The sequence below is a fragment of the Rhipicephalus sanguineus genome, chromosome 3 (genome assembly GCF_013339695.2).
Source record: "Rhipicephalus sanguineus isolate Rsan-2018 chromosome 3, BIME_Rsan_1.4, whole genome shotgun sequence".
Classification (NCBI taxonomy): Eukaryota; Metazoa; Arthropoda; class Arachnida; order Ixodida; family Ixodidae; genus Rhipicephalus; species Rhipicephalus sanguineus.
The window spans coordinates 72,319,648-72,338,790 of NC_051178.1; the positions used below are offsets into that span (position 1 = coordinate 72,319,648).

At 50.3% G+C, this 19,143-nt stretch overlaps 1 protein-coding gene across 1 annotated transcript in view; it reads right to left on the reverse strand.

Moving 5' to 3' along the window:
- Nucleotides 1–19,143, reverse strand: part of LOC119386730 (glypican-5) — a 153,326-nt gene that overhangs the window by 11,596 nt on the left and 122,587 nt on the right. Inside the window, exons 3-5 of the mRNA XM_037654014.2 lie at nt 7,987–8,333; nt 1,643–1,826; nt 261–517 (exon numbers count right to left, since the gene is read on the reverse strand). Coding sequence (XP_037509942.1) covers nt 261–517; nt 1,643–1,826; nt 7,987–8,333 — 788 coding nt within the window. The remainder of the gene's footprint in view (nt 1–260; nt 518–1,642; nt 1,827–7,986; nt 8,334–19,143) is intronic.

The following is a 19,143-nucleotide window of genomic DNA, read 5'->3' on the forward strand; positions in this document are numbered from 1 at the left end:
GTCCTAATTAACTTAGCTGCTTGTCTTACTTTGTATAACATTGCAATTCGTTGTGATCGCATTCATTGTTTCACCCTTGCGACGAAACTGTGACTTAATTTACGCATTATTATCCATTTCAAGTCCTTCCCAATGGTTGCATCTAACTACCAATTTAATTGTTCGTGCACATCGAATCTTGCATCAATATTGCCACATCTTCATAATGTTCATCACTGCAGTTGCCTATGGCGTGCAACAAGCACAGGCGCAATACGCACCCTCTTCACAAGCTCAGGACCATTCTCCATGGCGTGGATGACGGCCTCGGACACCCTCGAGTCCAGCAGCGACAAGGCCTCGTCCAGACTGTAAGCACCCACCAATCGTGGCAGGAGGCGGTGCAGGGAGGACACCAGGTCATTCCAGGGTGCTTCCAGGTCCTCCAGTGCAGCCAGGCAGCCACCCCGGGCGGCATTCACACACAGCCCCGAGCAGGTCGGTGCCAATGTCGAAGCCTTTCCATTCCTTTTGGCCACTGTAACCGAGAAAGCACACCCATTCACTCATTCCTTCTAGGTTTTCTCCTCAAGTCTTTTCATGTACGACACTGTCAGCATTTTCCCGTGCTTACTTTTTAAAGCATCGGTTCGGTGCTTTATATGAGGGGAATAATGCCGCCATCATATGTAAACGTCATTTGACAACTACCTGTAATACGCGACATGTCTGGACTTGTCCAGATCCCACGCTTTATCGGAAAGCGCGACGCGTTCAGATTTGCCTGCATGCCACGTTTTGCCGGGAACGCTTTAAACTGAGCGCGGCCGAGAACGGTGGCGCCAGTTCTTCGACAACCGCATAGTCGTTCATTCCTTTTTTGCGCATGCCAGCCCAATAAAATAAGACTCGTAGGTTCGTTCCGGCTTGCTCGCCATGTTGTAGCCCACGTCCCCGCAATGTACCCCCCCCCTCCGTACCCACCCACCCCAGTATCCAGAACTAACCACTGCCGCCCTCAAAGTCTGCCAAACCCGCCGTCGACACGCACGCGTTCGAAACCGAAACTTTAGACGAGAGGCGAAATTGCGGGGAGGCGCCGCCCAGATGACCGAAGCGCAGCAGCCGATCGCCTCCGAGAGTAAAGAAATAGTCCCGTTCACGCACTCGGCAATGTGCTCCGAAGTACTGTATCTGGCACCGTCGACCCACAGGTACGAACTGTCCTAAGAGTGCCCTCCGTTAACTAGTAAACGTAAACATACCTAAATACATAATATAGCGGAACAAAACAAGAGCAGAGAAAGATACACACAATTAACGCTTTAACTGTAAGCATACCATGGCGTCGGCCGCATGTGCTATACAGTTAGTTCACACCGCAAATCTAATTTACTGCGCCAGTGCTATAGGATCTCAAGATATCTCGTGCCCCGTCAACTTTTTTTTCTTTTAAGGAGTACATGTCAGAATGACCGATCAATATCGTTTCTTTTCTATTAAAGTGTGCGATCATCTTTTTAGAGTTGGTGATAAGTAGCTATAGTAGCTGCTTCGTGAATTAAGGCATTTGAGCTCAGGTAAGAGCGCGCATGCACGCACTGAAGGGGAAGAGGGACAAACTATATATGACGTACAGCATGCAATAGATGAATAGACATACCTTTGCCCACTGTCGTAGGTGGCAGCGAGGTGCAGGCTCCGCAGCCCAGAGCTCGAGCCAGGGCCCGGCTGCAGTGCGATTCGGCGTCATCCGGTGGCGAGCTGGAAGCGTTGACGACTTCGAGCGCTAGTCGCGTGGCTCGAAGCACAGTGCGAACGGCGCCTAGGGATTCGGCGAGGGAACCCTGCGCGCACAGGCAACACAATAATGTTTGTTTGTTTGTTTGTTTCTGTGTGTGTGTGTGTGTGTGTGTGTGTGTGTGTGTGTGTGTGTGTGTGTGTGTGTGTGTGTGTGTGTGTGTGTGTGTGTGTGTGTGTGTGTGTGTGTGTGTGTGTGTGTGTGTGTGTGTGTGTGTGTGTTTTGATAGTGTAAGCCTCAGAAAGGCCATCAGAGGAGTTGAAATACAATCAATAGTTACAAGCAGTGCAATATATACAGTCAAGAATTACACGCGCAATAATAAAGACAAGCAACCTACGGTTACTGTAGGTTGCACCTCCTTGATCTGACATTGGGTCTGTGCAGATAAGTGAGGTTGAGTGTCATTTTGTGCTCTGTATCCCATGGGGAAAAAAAAAATTTGCGGGGGGGGGGGGGGGGGGGCACGGACACGGTATCCCCCTGACTACGCCACATGCCACTGAGTAGCACTCGCGTCGCTGCAGAAAACTGTGTGAAAGAGAAAGGGCGAGAGTGAACGGCAACCTGCTTTGTGCAACGACCGGCGTGATGGAACGACGACCATTGGGATCGAGTTGGCAGCGCGTTGCATGCAGAGTGGAGGGTCAACCTACTGATTTATTCTTGCCCCTGCTTTACAATTAAGTATATATGCGTCCTGTTTTTCGACCGTTGAAATGTGCTGACCGCCATCGGTGAAGTGAACTTGAATTGTGTACCGTTTCCCAAGAGCCTGAGAAAGAAGACAACAAGAAGAACAAGGCAATTTCCGGGACAGCGGGGTGCCCTTGTTCGGTCCTATGCAACACGCATACACTCATACACTCGCTACACGCGTATATTCACCAGCGGCCACACAAAGCGGCCTCATCTAATTGGAAGCAAGCGGTATAGCATGGGTGTACATCACCTTGTTGCTCAAACATTTTACCAATATGGTTTCTTTCTCGACTGTCGAATCTTCTTTTCTTTTCTTTTTTGTGACATAAACGTGCAAGGCATAATATTTTGTCTGTATATGTGTATTATGACTTAAGGGCAAGTCTATGTCTCAATCAGAACCTGGCAAGAAAGATCTACACACTTTGATTATGAGGCCACACGAGGTAAACGAACGCAGTTCGGTTGTTGCCGTTTTTCAAATTGGGCAACTTTACGTCCGTTGCCGCAGTCATCCCCGTGGACGTGGTGTCGTAACCGACGCCTTAACGGACTGTGTCGGTCACTGCGTCGTTCACATCTGTGCGTCGCCGCCCTGAAAATAAATCGCTCAGGCGAGATCGCTTGCACGCCGTATATCGAGAACCAAACCACGATTCAGAAGTGTTCTTTCGAACCTGCCAAGACAACCTTCACCTTTTCAATACTGTATTAAGTGCCCTTCAAACGCACTGCGACTCTCTCGACAAAAGCACACCCTACAACCGGGAAGGATGCGCTCAGACATTGTTTGCGTCACGTTCAGTTGATGCGGTTGACGATGGCCCGACTTCGATGTCGCGTACACAGAAGAGCCACGCGTGGACGACCTCGTTCCTTTTACGACCACGTTCAAGGATAGCGAAATATGATCGATCGGCGCCTTCCTACCTCACCGTTGTTTACTATGTCCCTAATTTGCAGCCGCCGAAAACTACACGAAAGAAAACAAAAGATCACCAACAACCAGCCGTTGATGCTAACGCCTTCGAAGAAGGGTCACTGAGCATCTGGGCACAAATGAACGATGACCGTGGCGCTGTGTAACTACAGGCTGTGCAGACCAGACATCATATCCTGAATCTGCTTCTTACAGAACGTTTCTAATCGGATAAACCACAGCGGTTCTGCGCATTCTCTGCTTGCCCCATTTATAAACGCCTGTAGATATATAACGTCATGCTTATCGTATACGACTCATTTCAAAACCAACTCGTCAAATCGCTGAGTTGCTCTGGCAGGAAATATGTACTGTGACCATCCAGGCGTGGTCGCGCCTGCGATATCTTTACAGGGGCAGCCGACGGCTTATGCGTGTTACATGTTGTGTCTGTTGTGTTCTCATCCCAAAGTTTGCGCTGAAGCCAAATACAGCACGAAGATCCCTTCGCTCGCTGCAGCGGCTGCGTTTCCTAGCGCCGGCTTTTTGTTTGAGCTGTGCCAGGTCTCATGCTAAATGAGCGAGCTGCTATAGAATTACTTCGTATGACATTTCAATTCTTTGCTATAGCAGTCATTGCTTCGCTCTTGCGGCGAAAATGTGACTTCTTTGTTCTGCCAGACTCTTCCGAATTCCGAAAATGCGGCCTGCGGGTGTATCGCATATATATTTACAATACGTATAGGCTCCATCGATGTACCAGGTGCGCATGCGCACCTGCCGTGTGTCCCCGTGCACGAGGCGTGATGCTCCCGCGAAGCACTCTCGTGGAAGTGGCAGGTGAACGGAACATATATGTACCAACGCAGCCACCCCAAACAACCTTAATTAATGCATGTTGCAGCGGCTCACTTATCGAGCAATGTCTATTTAAACCGACACGCTGGCACATGCGACCGAGCGAATAAGTGACTTAAAGAACCGAGTGGGTGGGCCAAACAACATTGCGAGGTATCGCCCTGTTGAGGGGTTCCAAAATAATTTTCGACCACCTGCGGTTCTACGGCGTGACAGGATCGTTGGAACGGATTCCCACAGATCAAGAGGCAGAAACTCGAGTCTAATTAAAGGAGGAATTCGCGGGACCAAGTGTTATCTGCAGGTCTTTTCTCCATCATACACACATACGCAGAAGGAAAGTTACGTCTCACCGAAGAACAAATGAGCGGGCTAAATTTCTGCAGAGCTGCTACGTCCGAATGAGACAGTACATTTCCTTGCCACTTGCTTTTTTTTTTTTTTCGTTCGTACAATGGCTGTCACTGCAGACTTGTCACCTCTTCTTTTTAACGCGTTTGTTTTTCCACGACACACGGAATTCGACACAATATGAGCGCTCCTGTTGTGTCCAATCGTGTATTTCGTGTAAAAAACAGCGCGACAAAAAAAATGAAAAAGTAAAGTACGTGAAACGAACTTGCTGCAGTTGCAGTTCACCCTGCATACAACCGCCGCACTGCGCCGCGGCGGTTCAAGTGACTGTCGCATGTCAGACAGGGCACTTGATCGCCTTATATGTCGAGGACTTGCGTGTTCCCTTCCGAATAAATGTATAGCCTACTGTCGACCGCACATGCTGCGGTCGCCCTCATGCAAGATGGCCTGACACAAATTTCACAAAAAAGTGTCTCGTAGATGGCAAAAAAAAAAAAAAAATCCATGTCAACAGCTACAAATCTTCCTAAGTTGATCTAGCCTACCGCCGTATACTATAAACTGCTCGGCTGATCCTTGTCGCAATAAATGCTAGCTGTACCATGTGCGACGAAACTACTTCTACTGTTGCGTAGTACTGCTGTCGATGCCACCTTGCTTACTTCTCCCATACCGCAGCCACATATACTCCTACTATATATATATACTCCTATATATACTCCTATATATACTCCTACTCCAATATGTACTCCACTGCAACATATACTCGTACTACAGCATAAACTATACTACTTACTGAGGGGTGTGGCCAGGAATTTCCTACAAGGGGGGGGGGGGGGGGTCGACCACCCTTTATGTATGTTCGTGCGTGTGTTTGTATGTGTGCGCATGTAGATCCACATGCAAAATTTAAAAATTTCAGGGGAGGGGCGGAGGGAATGAAACCACCACCTTCAACCCCTCCCTTCCATGGGTATACGCTAATGCCATTACTGTCCCGTAAAGTGCAGCAAATGCTACTACTGCGCCTATATTACTGCTTCCACCGCTCGACACTACGTCCACGACAAACTTTCAGTTCATGTCCAAGTCGATTTTTTGTGCGCGCCGCACGTGTCAGGGGCCACACCTTGGTTGTTGCATCACGCCGCCACAGACAGCCCCGCATACCCGCAAACTGCTCGCTGCCCTTTCTAAATCTCTATATAGCAAAAGCAACAGGCGCCGCCGAGATCCGCGCTGCGTGTACATATGCGCGGCGACGTGCGCGTCCATCACGCGGTGACGCAAGGGCGTCGGGCGCTGCCCGGTGACGCGCTCCGTCCCGAAACGATGAGTGATGGCGAGTCGCTCGCCTTCCGCGAAAGACAGCCGCAGAATGGAGGTCGCGCGCCGAGGAAGCCGTAATGACCCAGACTGCTGCTGGCAGCCTGCCGGGCGGCCGCGGCTGGAGCTCGCCGCGCATATCCGTCACCGGGCGACGACGGGCGACCCGATATCCTTGCCGCACTATCCGCGCGCTTCCATTGTTTCTTGCGGCCCTCCTCTCTCCGACGCAGTCACCACGACAGCGCCCGTACCGATCCGAGGCGATCATTTGCCAGAAGCCGTCGCGTCGTGCACGAGAGGCGAAAACTCTCATTTCGCGAACGAGTCCCCGCGGGGGAAGGAGGGTGGCATTAGCAGCATTAGCAACGGGCAGGTTGCAGATGCAAGCATGCTGGCCTATGCGCTGCTGTGCTGTAGTGCATTCGTACTACATAGACTGGTGACTAGCTTGCCCAGTTCGTACGTGCGTGTTTTATGTATACATACCTGCACGACGAAAGCGAGTGCATACTGAAATGTGTTGCGCTTTCCTACCTAGAGGACGCTGCTCGTGTATACGACAAGACACGTAGAAAATGCACGCACGCTGGCCTATAGGTGTTGTGCCGTATAGTGCATCCGTACATACGCTGGTGACGAGCTTGGTTAATTCGTGCTCTGTGTACATACCGAGAGTGTGCATAGGGAAATATGTTGCTGCGCTTATCTACGTAGAGTACACTGCTCATGTACGACATCGAACGGCATGTGTTTAGCTCGTAGTATTATATTATCACCATTATGCTAATGTTCCTCTCTCTTTTTATCTGTGTACTCCTGTCCGCCGGTGTGCGAGGCAGACATAGGGATTAGTATACCTTGCAGTGGCGTAGCCGGGGGAGGGGGCAGAGGCATACCAAGCCCTCACATCTGAGAGTATTAGTATATGTTGAAGAGATTGTGATGCTCGCGGGCACACAGAGCACAAAAGGTCACCCATAACGCTCGAGAGAACACAAGGTAACACACAAGCAAAGAGGAAAGCCTCAGCGTACGCTTCGCGTACGATCTGAGTGCGCCTAAACGCAAGGCGCTCGAACACGTACGGGTGTATATATGAGTGCTCCCGCTACTTTTAAGACCGGGATCGAGGGGCGCGCGGCACTTTCACGATCTCGACTGAAGAGCGGGCGCTGGAAGTGGTTGCGTTGACGGTCGGCCAAGACGGTCGTCGCCGGAAACTGACTCAGCGACGTCGCGTTTCCCGTTGCGAATGGATGGGAAGGAGGCCGCTAGCGTCGGAGACACCGCATTGTTTGGAAAGCGCGAACGGGGCAACAGGCGTTGTCGATTTCTCCACCGGAAGCGCAGATATTTATACCGTACGGAACCGGCAATTTCTCAGACCTATATCGACCGACGAATGAATAAATTAAAAAAGCCAAACTAGTGTTACTCGCGCACTGAGAGGGTTGGATTTCGCCTCCCTTTCTCTGCGCGTGTTGCCGATATTGTCCACACCTCCTGAGCTCACAAGTGCACCGCCTGTTACGTCTATTTAGAAGCTTTCCTGCAGAACCAGTGCCTGTTGAGTGCGTACCCTATCTGCAGGACGCGCCTCGCAAATCAAGTAATCTTGTGACTTACTGAGCGCCCCTGCATGGTGACACGAGCTTAGCGTTACATAGACATCAGCATTAATTTCCACTCTCTCTTTTAATGTTACAGATACCAGTTTCACATCCTGCAAGAACATAAGGCATAGAAGGGTGAGGGCCTGGAAAACAAGACGGAATTATATAATATTCAACACCCGGTGCTTTTACTTAACGTGTACCTAAATTTACGTACACATGCAGACATTTCGTTTGCATTTCGCTCGCACCAAAATGCGCATCGCCATGACCGGGAACAGAAGCTGCGATTTGTTTAATACCAGCATAGCGCCATAGCAGCTAAGGTATAGCACTGCGGCTCAAGAACCAAACGAACCACTGAATAACGGCGCACGAAACTACCCACGATTATACGGTATGTCGTGATGCAACGTGCTTAGCCCTACCTTGAGCCTGAGCGGCGCGTCGCCGAACGGTCTGAGCCGGCCCTGTGCCCCTCTGAGGCAGGCTTTGTAGTCGTCGCTGAAGTCGGCCAGGCGCGGGTTCACCGTGTGGAAGTACACCAGCGGGAAAAGCTCGCCGAAGAAGGCGTCCACGGGGTCGTCCTCGGAGTCCTTGCGGGCTGACTCGGCGCCGTCCGATGCACCCAAAGGGAGACCCAGCCGATGGCGCAGTGCCCGGAACAGCCGCCTGACCGGGGCCCGAGCTTCGACCGCGACGCGCTCGGCGTACACGTCCGAGAAGAGGATCTCCGTGTTGCGCTCGGCCTCGGACACCAGGCTGGTCAGCCGCTCTGTAAAAAGATCCGAGATGGTTATTTCATCACGAACGTCGCCATCACGATCACGTTAACTAGGCGCTACACGGCGACACTGTAGGGTTAATTCAAACAACAACAAAAAAAAAAAAATGCGCGCCCCTCTGCGCACGACAATGCAAAACATTTATGACGGCCCCCATGTCACATGACGTTGCATTCCAACGGTCAGTCGCGGTCACGAATGCACAAGGGACACGGGATTTTCCGGAAGAAGTCGAATTTCCACGACCGCTATGCGCCGCCACATTGCCTGAAATCAAGGGTTCGTTCGGCTGTCGTAGTACTTGTGACTTTTCATTCAATTGTGGCAGTACGAGTTCAGACAGCAGAACTCAACACCTGTCGTGAAATTGGCATCCCGCGATACTTTATTAAACGCGGCTGAGTTTGACTATAGTTTCGGTTTTATGTTTTGCGATGACCGGGATATTCAATGGGACCCACAACCGGCCTCTTATGCGGTCTCGTGGCGCGATGCAAAGCCTATTGTCCATAAATAGCATCTACACCAGCAGCGGTACACTCGCAAAGTGTCTGGGAATTTCTAACACGTAATTTCGTGGCCCCAAATACCTGTCCTGCGCATACTCGGTGCGGGCACCTGCAGCAGTGATAACTGATCCCGATGGGGACAGAAACTGAGCAAAACACACGCAAATCTGACGGTAGAATAGGTCTTTTATTATGCGCTGCGACTGTCGACCTTTTAAACACATTCGAAACAACATTTCAATGATGTGGAGAGACCACGGACGTTTTCCTGCTTCGATGAAATCTGGCCGACCAGCGGACTACGATATATTTCTCATTCGATCCTTTGCGACCTCAGCAGTAACCAATACAGCGATTGGCAATCGCGAGGCTGTATGACGTCAGCGCAGAGACGCGGCAGACCCTCGTATGCCGGGCCTGTCGGTGTGCGAGACGAGCATCGGTGTACGTTGCATCGTTAGTATGGGGGTCCTGGTAACTCGCCCGGAAGATGAGGGGTTGATGTGAATGTCTAGAGGCAGTGTTGACTCTGGAAGCCGGCCTCAACAACTGCACGTCGTACAATTAGAGTTACTGTACAGGACTCGTACACAGTGATGGTGTCAGACATGGGCGCTGCCCCGCCACCAACACACGTTTATCGAAACATTACGAAAGAAACACAAAATGATCGCGTCTGTTACGAAGCAAGGTAATGTTAAGCGCCCCTGTATCTGCAGTGAATAGAAAAAAAGCTTAAGTTTGCCAGAAGCAGCCGGCGTTTAATGTCACTTCAAGTTGGCTTAAGAATGCAAATAAGAAAACAAAGCGGACGCAGGCAAGTTGTGATCCAGTCGCTTAACAGGCACCGAGCGACCCGCGCTGGTTCTCAAATGCACCCCTTTACACATCCTTTATTATACGGCTACAGGGGAAGGCCTTCTTATTCCACTCTCAATCAAGTGGCGAGCAAAATGAGAGCGAGAGGGTATTTGAGAGACAGTGAAGAACAAGAAAAGAAAGAGAGGAATGCGAGTGAAGGAAGGAGCGCCCCGAGGTTCTTCCCAGTCGGTCGCCGCCAGCATTCCACAGTCCGTTCACACTCTCCTTCACCGCGTAGGGTTCGATGCCCATATCGCCGGAACTCCTTTCGCTGGCGGCGACCAGACACGGAGCAGCAGCGGCGAGCAGCTATATAACCAGCCGCGGTGGCGAGAAACACATTGAGGCGCGATGACGAGGCGGACTTAACCTTCCCCTCCTCCGAGCCACTAAGTCCGGGGGCGGCCAAGTTAGAACAATACTAAACTAGGTAGACACAGAGAGAGGACGAGGGGGGGGGGGCGTAGTAAGGAAAGGGAGAGGGTGGTGTCTAATCCGGCTCCCTGGCATCTCCCGCGTTGCGCGGGTGAGGAAGGAGAAGAAGAAGTAAACAAGAAGAGTCGACGGACGCGGCGGCGTTCCGCGCATTCCCCGCCGCACCTTCGCGTCTCACGCTGCTGACCTCCTCCTTACGTGTTCCTCCTCTTCTTCTTCATCGGTCGGCTGCCGCTGCCGCCGACGGTGTGTCGCGCCGCGCCCGAGTTGCCGCCGCACACTCGAACGCCCGGACTCTTCTTCTTGTTCTTGTCGTTGGCCGCGCCGATCTGGCGTACCCACCCCACCCTCCTTACGCCGTGATCCCCCGCTGAGTCCTCCCGCGCTATCTGCCACCACGACCTGCCGAAGAGGACCTCATTGCCATTCCCGCCGCAGTGTTCACTCTCTCGACATGCCCAGTGCCGAATTGAACGCGACCCCCCCGAACGCGAGGCATCGTGTTCATCTTGTTGCACAGCCGTCAGCGCGACTCGATCCGCATTATATATACCATTATGCTGGCATCGTTGTCTTCCTTCCCTAATGTTCTTAATCGAAGGGCTGCACGCGGAGACAAGAAATGTGACAACGAAATGTAACACTTAATAATAAAGAAGTAAAAGGGAAAATGCAGGCCCTTTTCTGCCTTAGAAGGAGATGGCTGGCGGAATAGAGCAACAGACGAGCAACTTTAGTGTGCATCGATTATCTGCCCGCCGCTGTGGCTATATGGAGTTGCGCCGCTGAGCACGACACTGCGCTTTCCGACTCCCGCGGACGCGATTTTCTGGGAGCGCAATGCAAAAACTCTACTGTGCACCGTGAATTAGCCCCCCAAACCCCGTAAAGATATCCCGGCGCCGCCCCTGATACAGACACCTCGAGGAAACAGAAGTGCTAGCTAGCGTGCCTGGATAGCCGAGTGGTTAGGACGCTCGCCTTCGGATCGAGGACACGCGGGTTCGAATCCCACCTCGTGAAGGATTTTCTTTCTTCGACAATTTTTCTCCTTTCTTTATATATTTATTTCCGTCTCTCTTTGTTTCTCTCTCTCTGTGTATTCGTTCTCAGGGTAGTTACAGTCTACGCCATAGCGATGAGTAGAGGGATTTGCCCAAATTCTGTGGCACATACCCGTTCATGATGATGATAGTTTTCGGGCACGGTCACACACTTTACGCCGAGCTAGAACAGTTTCGCTGTTAAAAAATTTATAACTTCCATTATCCTTTATATTTCATACTGTTATCTGTCACTATTAATAAGATAATATATGTAAGACATATACCAACTAGCTAAAGTTTGCCCTCCTTCGCTTTTTTTTTTTTCAATGCGGGAACAAAAATCAGGCACAAGCAGCTCAGATTATTGTCTCTGTTGTGCAAGAGCATCGGTGGGGAGAAACTGAACGAAGGTAGAGTTGCTGTAATGAGAGAAGAGGCTACATTAGCCTATACTTGACTTCATCAAGCCAACATATTGCAGCACCAGCCGACATCTGCGAATAGTAAGCCAACATTCGCAATCACTTATCCGATACTAGCCGACATTTAACAAACGCTAGGCACTGCTGGCAGTACGCAAGTAAGTACGCTATATATTAGGCCACGGGCACCACCGCTCGCCGTTCACGAATAGCGGTGTTACTCTAAGATAATCTCTCGCACGCGAATTGATCAGAAAGGGGCACCTCATTTATCTCGTTTACCAGTTGAAATTCGTTACAACGAACACTGATATAGCGAATTATCGGTTATAACGAACTAAGCGCGAGCTTTGGTTGGCCACACATCATTTCAATGAGATTTACTGTTTTTATTATAACTACACCGAAAACGCGAGCGCCGCCGCGATAACGGCTGTAACAAAGAACTATTTGGTTTGCACGAGGCTCGAAACCAGAAAGGTGCCAGAAAAAGCAAAATAATTGTTGAAAAGCAATTCCCTGCCCATTTTTTTAATGTGGTTGTGACATTAGAAAATTGGTTAAAAATGTGGCCACATCCTTCTTCAAATAATTGTGATTGCAGGCCTGTTTTGTCAAACAAACTTTGTTCTGTTAGTGATTATTTCACCTTCTTTAATGTTTCGGTCTGTTTAGTTTTAAATGCCACGAGGAGACCGGTAAGGATTACCTCGTTTATAGCGGGTTTGAAGCCTAGAATAACTCGTCTTCGCACCTATAGGATTCTCGCTCGAGCCAGATTGCCGATTTACTAATGCCGACTTCTATATCTACTGTTACAACGAATATCGGATATAGCGAACTAACTTATGGTACCCACGCTACTTCTTTATAACAAGGTTCGGCTGTACACAGATCGGCAGTATTATAGTGACGAGAACCACATGCTCGATGTGCCAAGCGGTTTGCAGGCGCATCAAGGTACCTTGACGGGAATGAATCGGCAGAAGGCTTCTTCCATGTAGAAAAAGTACGCGCGGCCGCTGTGAGAACCTCGCCGTATTCGCTACGCCACGCTTGGAGTACGCCACCGAACCCGTGGCCCTCAGTCAGCAAGAAGAAGAAGATGGATCCAGCCAGTGGCGCATGCGTGAATGAGTACCTCGTAGAAATTTCCACGTGCGGCAGCGGCGACTTCGACATTGACACGCCAATTAGCGGGATCGCGTGTACGGCGCGAACGACTCATTCACAACGGGGGACCCCCGTCGGTTCATTCTTCTCCAAAGTCGTTGATGAGCTGTGTTTGTTCTGCGAGCGCAGAAAAACACGGAGGCGCCGTAAAAACTTGCCTGGCAAAACACGCAGTCGACCGCGAAACCGACTCCCCGGTGTTTGCTAATTAATTGTAATTATCTGTTCCTTTGTTGGTGTCTCGCTTATTTGCGACCCCGAGGACACTACGCTTATACCACAGCAAATGTAAGGATACTACAACTAGCAGTCGGGACGCTGCATGAGCTGATGTTCAAAATACAGGCGTGTGTAATGCCGCTAATGGTCGTTAATTTTGGGGTATCTTATCGGCTTTGGTATGACGCGGCCTTGCAATAATAAACACAGTTGCACTTGTAGAAAATTACAATAAATTGTCCGCTTTGATTTCGAAACCATGCAAATGTTTACAGATAAAAAGAATAAATTTATATTCGAGCAAGACATTATAATTTCCATAGTTATAATAATTTATTCAATGATTTGTTGAGTTGTACGCAGACGCAACTTCGCCCCAGTAAATTAAAATTGTGACTATGCATCTTGCGTCACCTTGTGAGCGCTTAAATCAGCAAAATAAGTCACTAAACTCGGCGTTTCACATACAATACATTGCATATTACAGGGTTTAAAGCGTCCTTTTATGTTATCCTGCGCTTTCGTATCCTCTCCTATTAACCCGGTCCTGCGAGCTTGCCGCGGTCACGTTATCCCCGAAAAGTTCTTAATCTCATCTACCCACATAACTCATCTATACATGTGTAAATGTTGTCATCTCTCTCTCTCTCTCTATTCACAATATACACCGCGCGTCCCTTTATGGGTGTACCTTCCTAAACGTTTCCTAAGGCACGTCGCTGTCCAGACGACGCACGATGTGAAAATACTTGCGAGAGCGTTGGCAAAAGACGAGGGCAAAAACCGGTGCGGCATTTCGATGATCGTAAAAAAACGGAGCTGAAAGGACACCGACTCTCTCGTGCATGCTCACGGACAGCGAAGGCAGTGCCAGACTTTGGGGCTGTAACGAGGCTTCTGCAGACTTGCTCTTCGAAGAGCTATGGAACTCCCAACAGCGTACACAAGAACGCATGTATACAGGGCAGGTAAAATGTTTGGACGGCCAGCGCGAGGCAACTGAGCAACAGTGTTTCGTGCAGTACTGAACGCGGGTGAACAAAGGTCAGAGCGCCTCTTTTAGCTTGAATGCACGTACAACCGAACACGTTCTTGCGCATTCACCGGTACTGCCCTTGTCAAAAAACTACCCAAAACCATCTTCTCCATAAAGATAGACGCTGACACGATTAACATCGAAGCGACGTAACGACAGACAGTACTGCCATCGCCGACACACATTATGTATGCTGCTTGTATACAGCCGGGCTGCTCTCGCGCTTTCCTCTGGACACGCTTCGCCAGCAGCGCGACACGAACTCTGTGCGTGGCGTATCCGTGAACATGCATGACACGCGTTCGATTCCGCCTATGATCGGAGGTGTTTCGAAGGATTTTATTGACATTTATACGCACTGGCACATGCTGAGTGACCTAATTGACGCTACTCTAACGAGGGACATGCACCCCCTGGCACGAACCCAGTGAACCAAGTATTCCGATGGTTGGTTTCGGACCACGTTCCCTCAGCACCGATGCCAGATGCTCTATAAACGGCCTTATTGGAGAACTACGCTTGGGGCTCCCCGGCTCAGCGCGCACGGACTCGCTGGCCCTGGCGAGCCACGGTGTAGTTGCTAGAGGGTGCTAGACAACCACGGATGCTGCACCCTTGTGGAGCTCGGAGTGCTCGGGCCCGCGGTAGTTTCGACGCGCATAGTTATGAGAAGCGAAGCAGTGCATGTGCCGGTCATTCAGAGAGGATCCCACAACTGAAGAACACAAACTGAAGCTATGAGCACCGAAAAAATGAAGAGGCAGTTTTCTTTAGGGAAAGATGTGCCATCGCCATCTACCAAGAGATCAACGACACGTAACGGGGGCTGATTATCAGTATGTCGCAGCTCGGCTTCATCCGTCAGTCGGCAGCCGCTGCTGCCAACGCCCTTGTCCACGCCGTCCTAAGCAGCGGCGCAGCTTCAGTTACCCGCACAGCATTAGGCAGCTTTTGTTCCTTTAATTTTGCCAACGCGCATGCCACGGTGACGTCTCCAGGTCTCGTTTTTCGCAAGTTCGCATGCGAAGAAGGTGGGCCACAAGGAGACGTCCGTGCACTACGATGCCACATTGCGAAGGAAGCCGTCCGACACCATCACATGTACTTCAGGGCGAGACGTATTGTTTTCGTAAATACGCACTTCGACGCCTACGTGCCGTTGGCCATATGGCGCCGCGCCAGGGCCCGTACTCTTCCAGCACAAACGTAGAAAGGGCTAAACAACTATGCATTTGTTTTTCGCCTTCCGGGTGTTGTGTCACGTATAGGTCGAGAAAGCACTTACGGGAGAGCCTGGTTTAACAAACATCGAAACAAGATTTCGACAACCGTCACTATCATCATCTACACCACACCAACAACCCGTCTTCTTGGCGTGAGAGTTGACAAGGCCTTTTTTTCCTGATTCGCGCTTCAGTAATACAGCTGTAGTTCGTTGTGTCCGCCTTCAACAACTTTTAAATTCATATATTGTTCTAGGGAAAATAAAGTGCCTGTGCATGCTGAACGGAAAAAAAAAAAAACAATGATACCAAAGTGACAAGTTGAACGCGCAACTCTCCCACATCGCGAACGCTATTAAGCGGGAGCAGTTGCCACCCAGAAGAGATCGTCGCGCTGACGGTACTACAACGGTAGTAAGATAACTGTGATGCATCATGAACATCGAAAATGCGGCGGTGAAGCCACGAGCAGGGTTCCCAGGCGCTTAGAGTCACTTAAAGCCTTTATGGAAGCTTACACTACACATCGAATGGCACGGTTGTCAGTGCTGCGCGTGATGTCTGCGGCTGAGAGAGAACCACTTATCGTGACCCAAGCTGTCTTCGACGTCTAGCAAATCCAATTGCTTTCAAACGTGTATTTCGTGAGCCGGTTGGACTATCGTCCGAGCAGAAGACGTCACTGGCCATCGACCACTTATCGCGGCAACTGTCCTCTACGATATGTCCTGCAAAGACAAATTACTATCCGGCGTGCATCGACGAGATCGGACAATCTTTTACGCGTAATATAGACTTTATTGGAACGCCGCCATCTCCAACGCTTGCCCGCCCACGTGCGAGGCTGCTGTGAAGGCTTGCACATTGATGCTCCATGTTGCTCGGGACACGGCTGACGGCACTGTCGATTGTCCCCTGTTCTTAACACCGCAGTAGTGTAGCCAACAGGACGACTTCTCTCTTCAATCTCTCCCTGAAATCTACAAGTGAGGCAGCAGATGGTACGCAAAAGTAGGACGACGTGTGAGTAGGGGCAATAATGCTCACGAGCACGAGGTGGTGCCGTGTAGCGGCGAGTAGCTGCGTCGGGGCCACAGATCCGGCGACCAGCTGGTCGGCCGCCGCCGCCCACGCGCAAAGGGCGGCGGTGGCAGCAGCGGAAGCGGCTCCATGAAGCCCAGCGCGGAGGCGGATCGCGTGGGCACGCCGCGCGACGAAGACGACCGCACGCTGGTGCTGTATAGCCTATACAACATGGACCCTCGATTGTCGCTTCGAAGCAGCACACCTGCCACGATATGGACCGAAAACATGGTGCATTTTTTATTCGTTTTACTTTTCATTAACGCTTGATGAGGGGTATGATGATGGTGATGCTGCTGGTGGCCGTGTGTACCGCGGTGGCTGTAATACCCACAGTAATAGCGACGGCACGAAGGGAGGGGAGGGGGAAGTTGGATGCACGTGAAGATTTTTTCACCTCTTCCCCACCACTTACCCGCTGCTGAGTAAATGTGCTGGCTTGCCAGATGGACAACTTTTGTCACTGGACACATACGTATACGTTTCACTGGATATGAGTACCAGTATATACAGAACACATGGGGTCGTTGGGTTTGTACGACTGGCAATGTGCTTTGTCGGCTAAGACACCATAATTGGCACATAGGACTGTAACGCGAGGGACCATGGAAACCTTAAATTTGCGTAAATATGTATATGCGTGAATTCACTTCTAATTAGCATTTTTTCAGATGATCCAGTGGGTTACGCGAGCCGGGCCACCTGCCGGGAAGATGCCCTTATAAGAAGAAGTTTTTTTTTTTCGACTCACTCGACAAGCATATCCTTTACTAGCTTCATACTCGGGGCACGGACATCCGACAGCTTTCGGTTGCGAAAACCAAGTGATGGCTAATTTTTAGGGGTGTGCGAATATTCGAAAGTTTCGAATATTCGACGAATATTACATTCGAAATATTCGTATTCGATCCGAAAATCGGGTATTCGAAAAGTTTCGAATATTCGATAACTTCGAATAGTCGAAAAATTCGAATATGCGATTCGATTATCATGCATAAAATAACTCGTCTTCCACATTTCTGCTGCGTTCGTATCAATAAAAACGTTGCCGAGAGGAGCGATAAACATCGTAAGTACACGGAGGCACGATATCTGCCTGCGACGAGCGCCCCAATACGTACGATTTATTGCTGGTGCATCTCCGACGTGCAGCGCTCTTGGCGATCATGTAACCGTACATTTTCAATATTATACGGCCGTAACGTGCCGCACTACCACTCGTTCACTATGCGGGACCACTTCTGAAGAAAGACAGAGCCACTTCCGTTCCAAGCGAGCGTGCCTTTTCAGTGGCAGGGGGGAGGGGGTTGTCTCTGTTACAAGGGAGCGCCTGCTGCCTGATCATGTGGAGGGACTCATATTTCTTCGTGATAACATGTAGTCATTACTTTCATTGTGCCGTGATATTTGCTTGTGTTGTGATGTGCATTGTGCTAGCCTGGACATTGTGTTCTGGAGATAGCAGTGTATGTTGTGTTGCCAGTCAGGCTGTTAATGTTTTTTTTCTTCAAATAGCTACATGTTAAATAAAATATCGTTACTCTGGAGGCATTTTTCCTTTGATATTCGATATTCGATTCGATATTCGAAGGTGGATATTCGTATTCGATTCGTATTCGAAAAATTTGATATTCGCACACCCCTACTAATTTTCCGCTAGAAAGGGTATACACATACATGAATTCGAACAGTTCGTATCAGGGGGCACATGCCGCAAGAAACAAGCGCCGGCTCAAGTAGCATACAGGCAAATCAGCTGGGAATTCTTGCGCTTCGGCCATTTGTAGAGATAAGTCTCGGCCGGACAGGCATACTCGCGCAGTTTAGCCTGTATGCCAGCATTAAGAAGCCGCGCAGCGAAGCGCCGAATCAAAAGCGAGACGCGCGTCTTCGGGCAAGCGGAGCGACCAATTTTATATATTAGTGCTATCAGAGCCCTTGTGTACTTGGCGCCCCGCGAGGCGAGCGGATCGATGGCCGCAAAATATTTTAATTTACAGCCCTATAGCCGGTTCTTATCGCACGCTAGCTGCCGCTGGCCTCGGGAGATAAGGAGGACCTGCATGCCGCATCTTCTCAAGCCTGCCGACGTGTATACATGCTGCGGTGGCCATCCCGGCATCGACGACGCACTCTGTCGGGTCCTCACGCGCGGTCGCGGTGTCACTGAACCGGCGGGGAAATCTGCGGCGTTTTCATTTACTCGTTCGAATGTGCGATCGTAACTATCGGCAGGAGCTGCTATACGCTACATGAAAGGAATGCATTTGCGAGTGGTATGCAAGATTTTCTTTTTTAAGCTGTGTGTGCGTGTGTGTGCGTACTCGGGACGTTAGGCAGCGCTCCTGCGTCGCGAACGGATGCGCGAAGCGTCCGTCGGTTGGTTTAATTGCTTTCACAGCCGTATAAGCTCGAAGAACGTTGCGAGGCCGGTCCGACGCATGATAGGCTGGTCCGGAGGGCGCCCCGCGAACCTTTTCACGGAAACGAGATATAAAACAGATGCGAGTTTCGGCTTAGAAACGTTTAAATTTTACAACCCTGTCGCGGTATGCCATTTTCAGGGTGCTTCGATCGGTTTTCGGTTAAGGAAGTTACAGACTTCGTGTTCGATTAGTTACGGAGAAAGACAGGGACTGGGATGACGCGCGTGTTCTGAATCCTCACATACAACAGTCGGATACAACTTCAGTCCGGACTCGGGGCCCCGAGAGGCCTCCCAGCGCAGACGACCTAAACGCGGCAGCCGATTGCTTCCGCGACTAAAGAAATAGTACCGCTTATGCCCTCGGC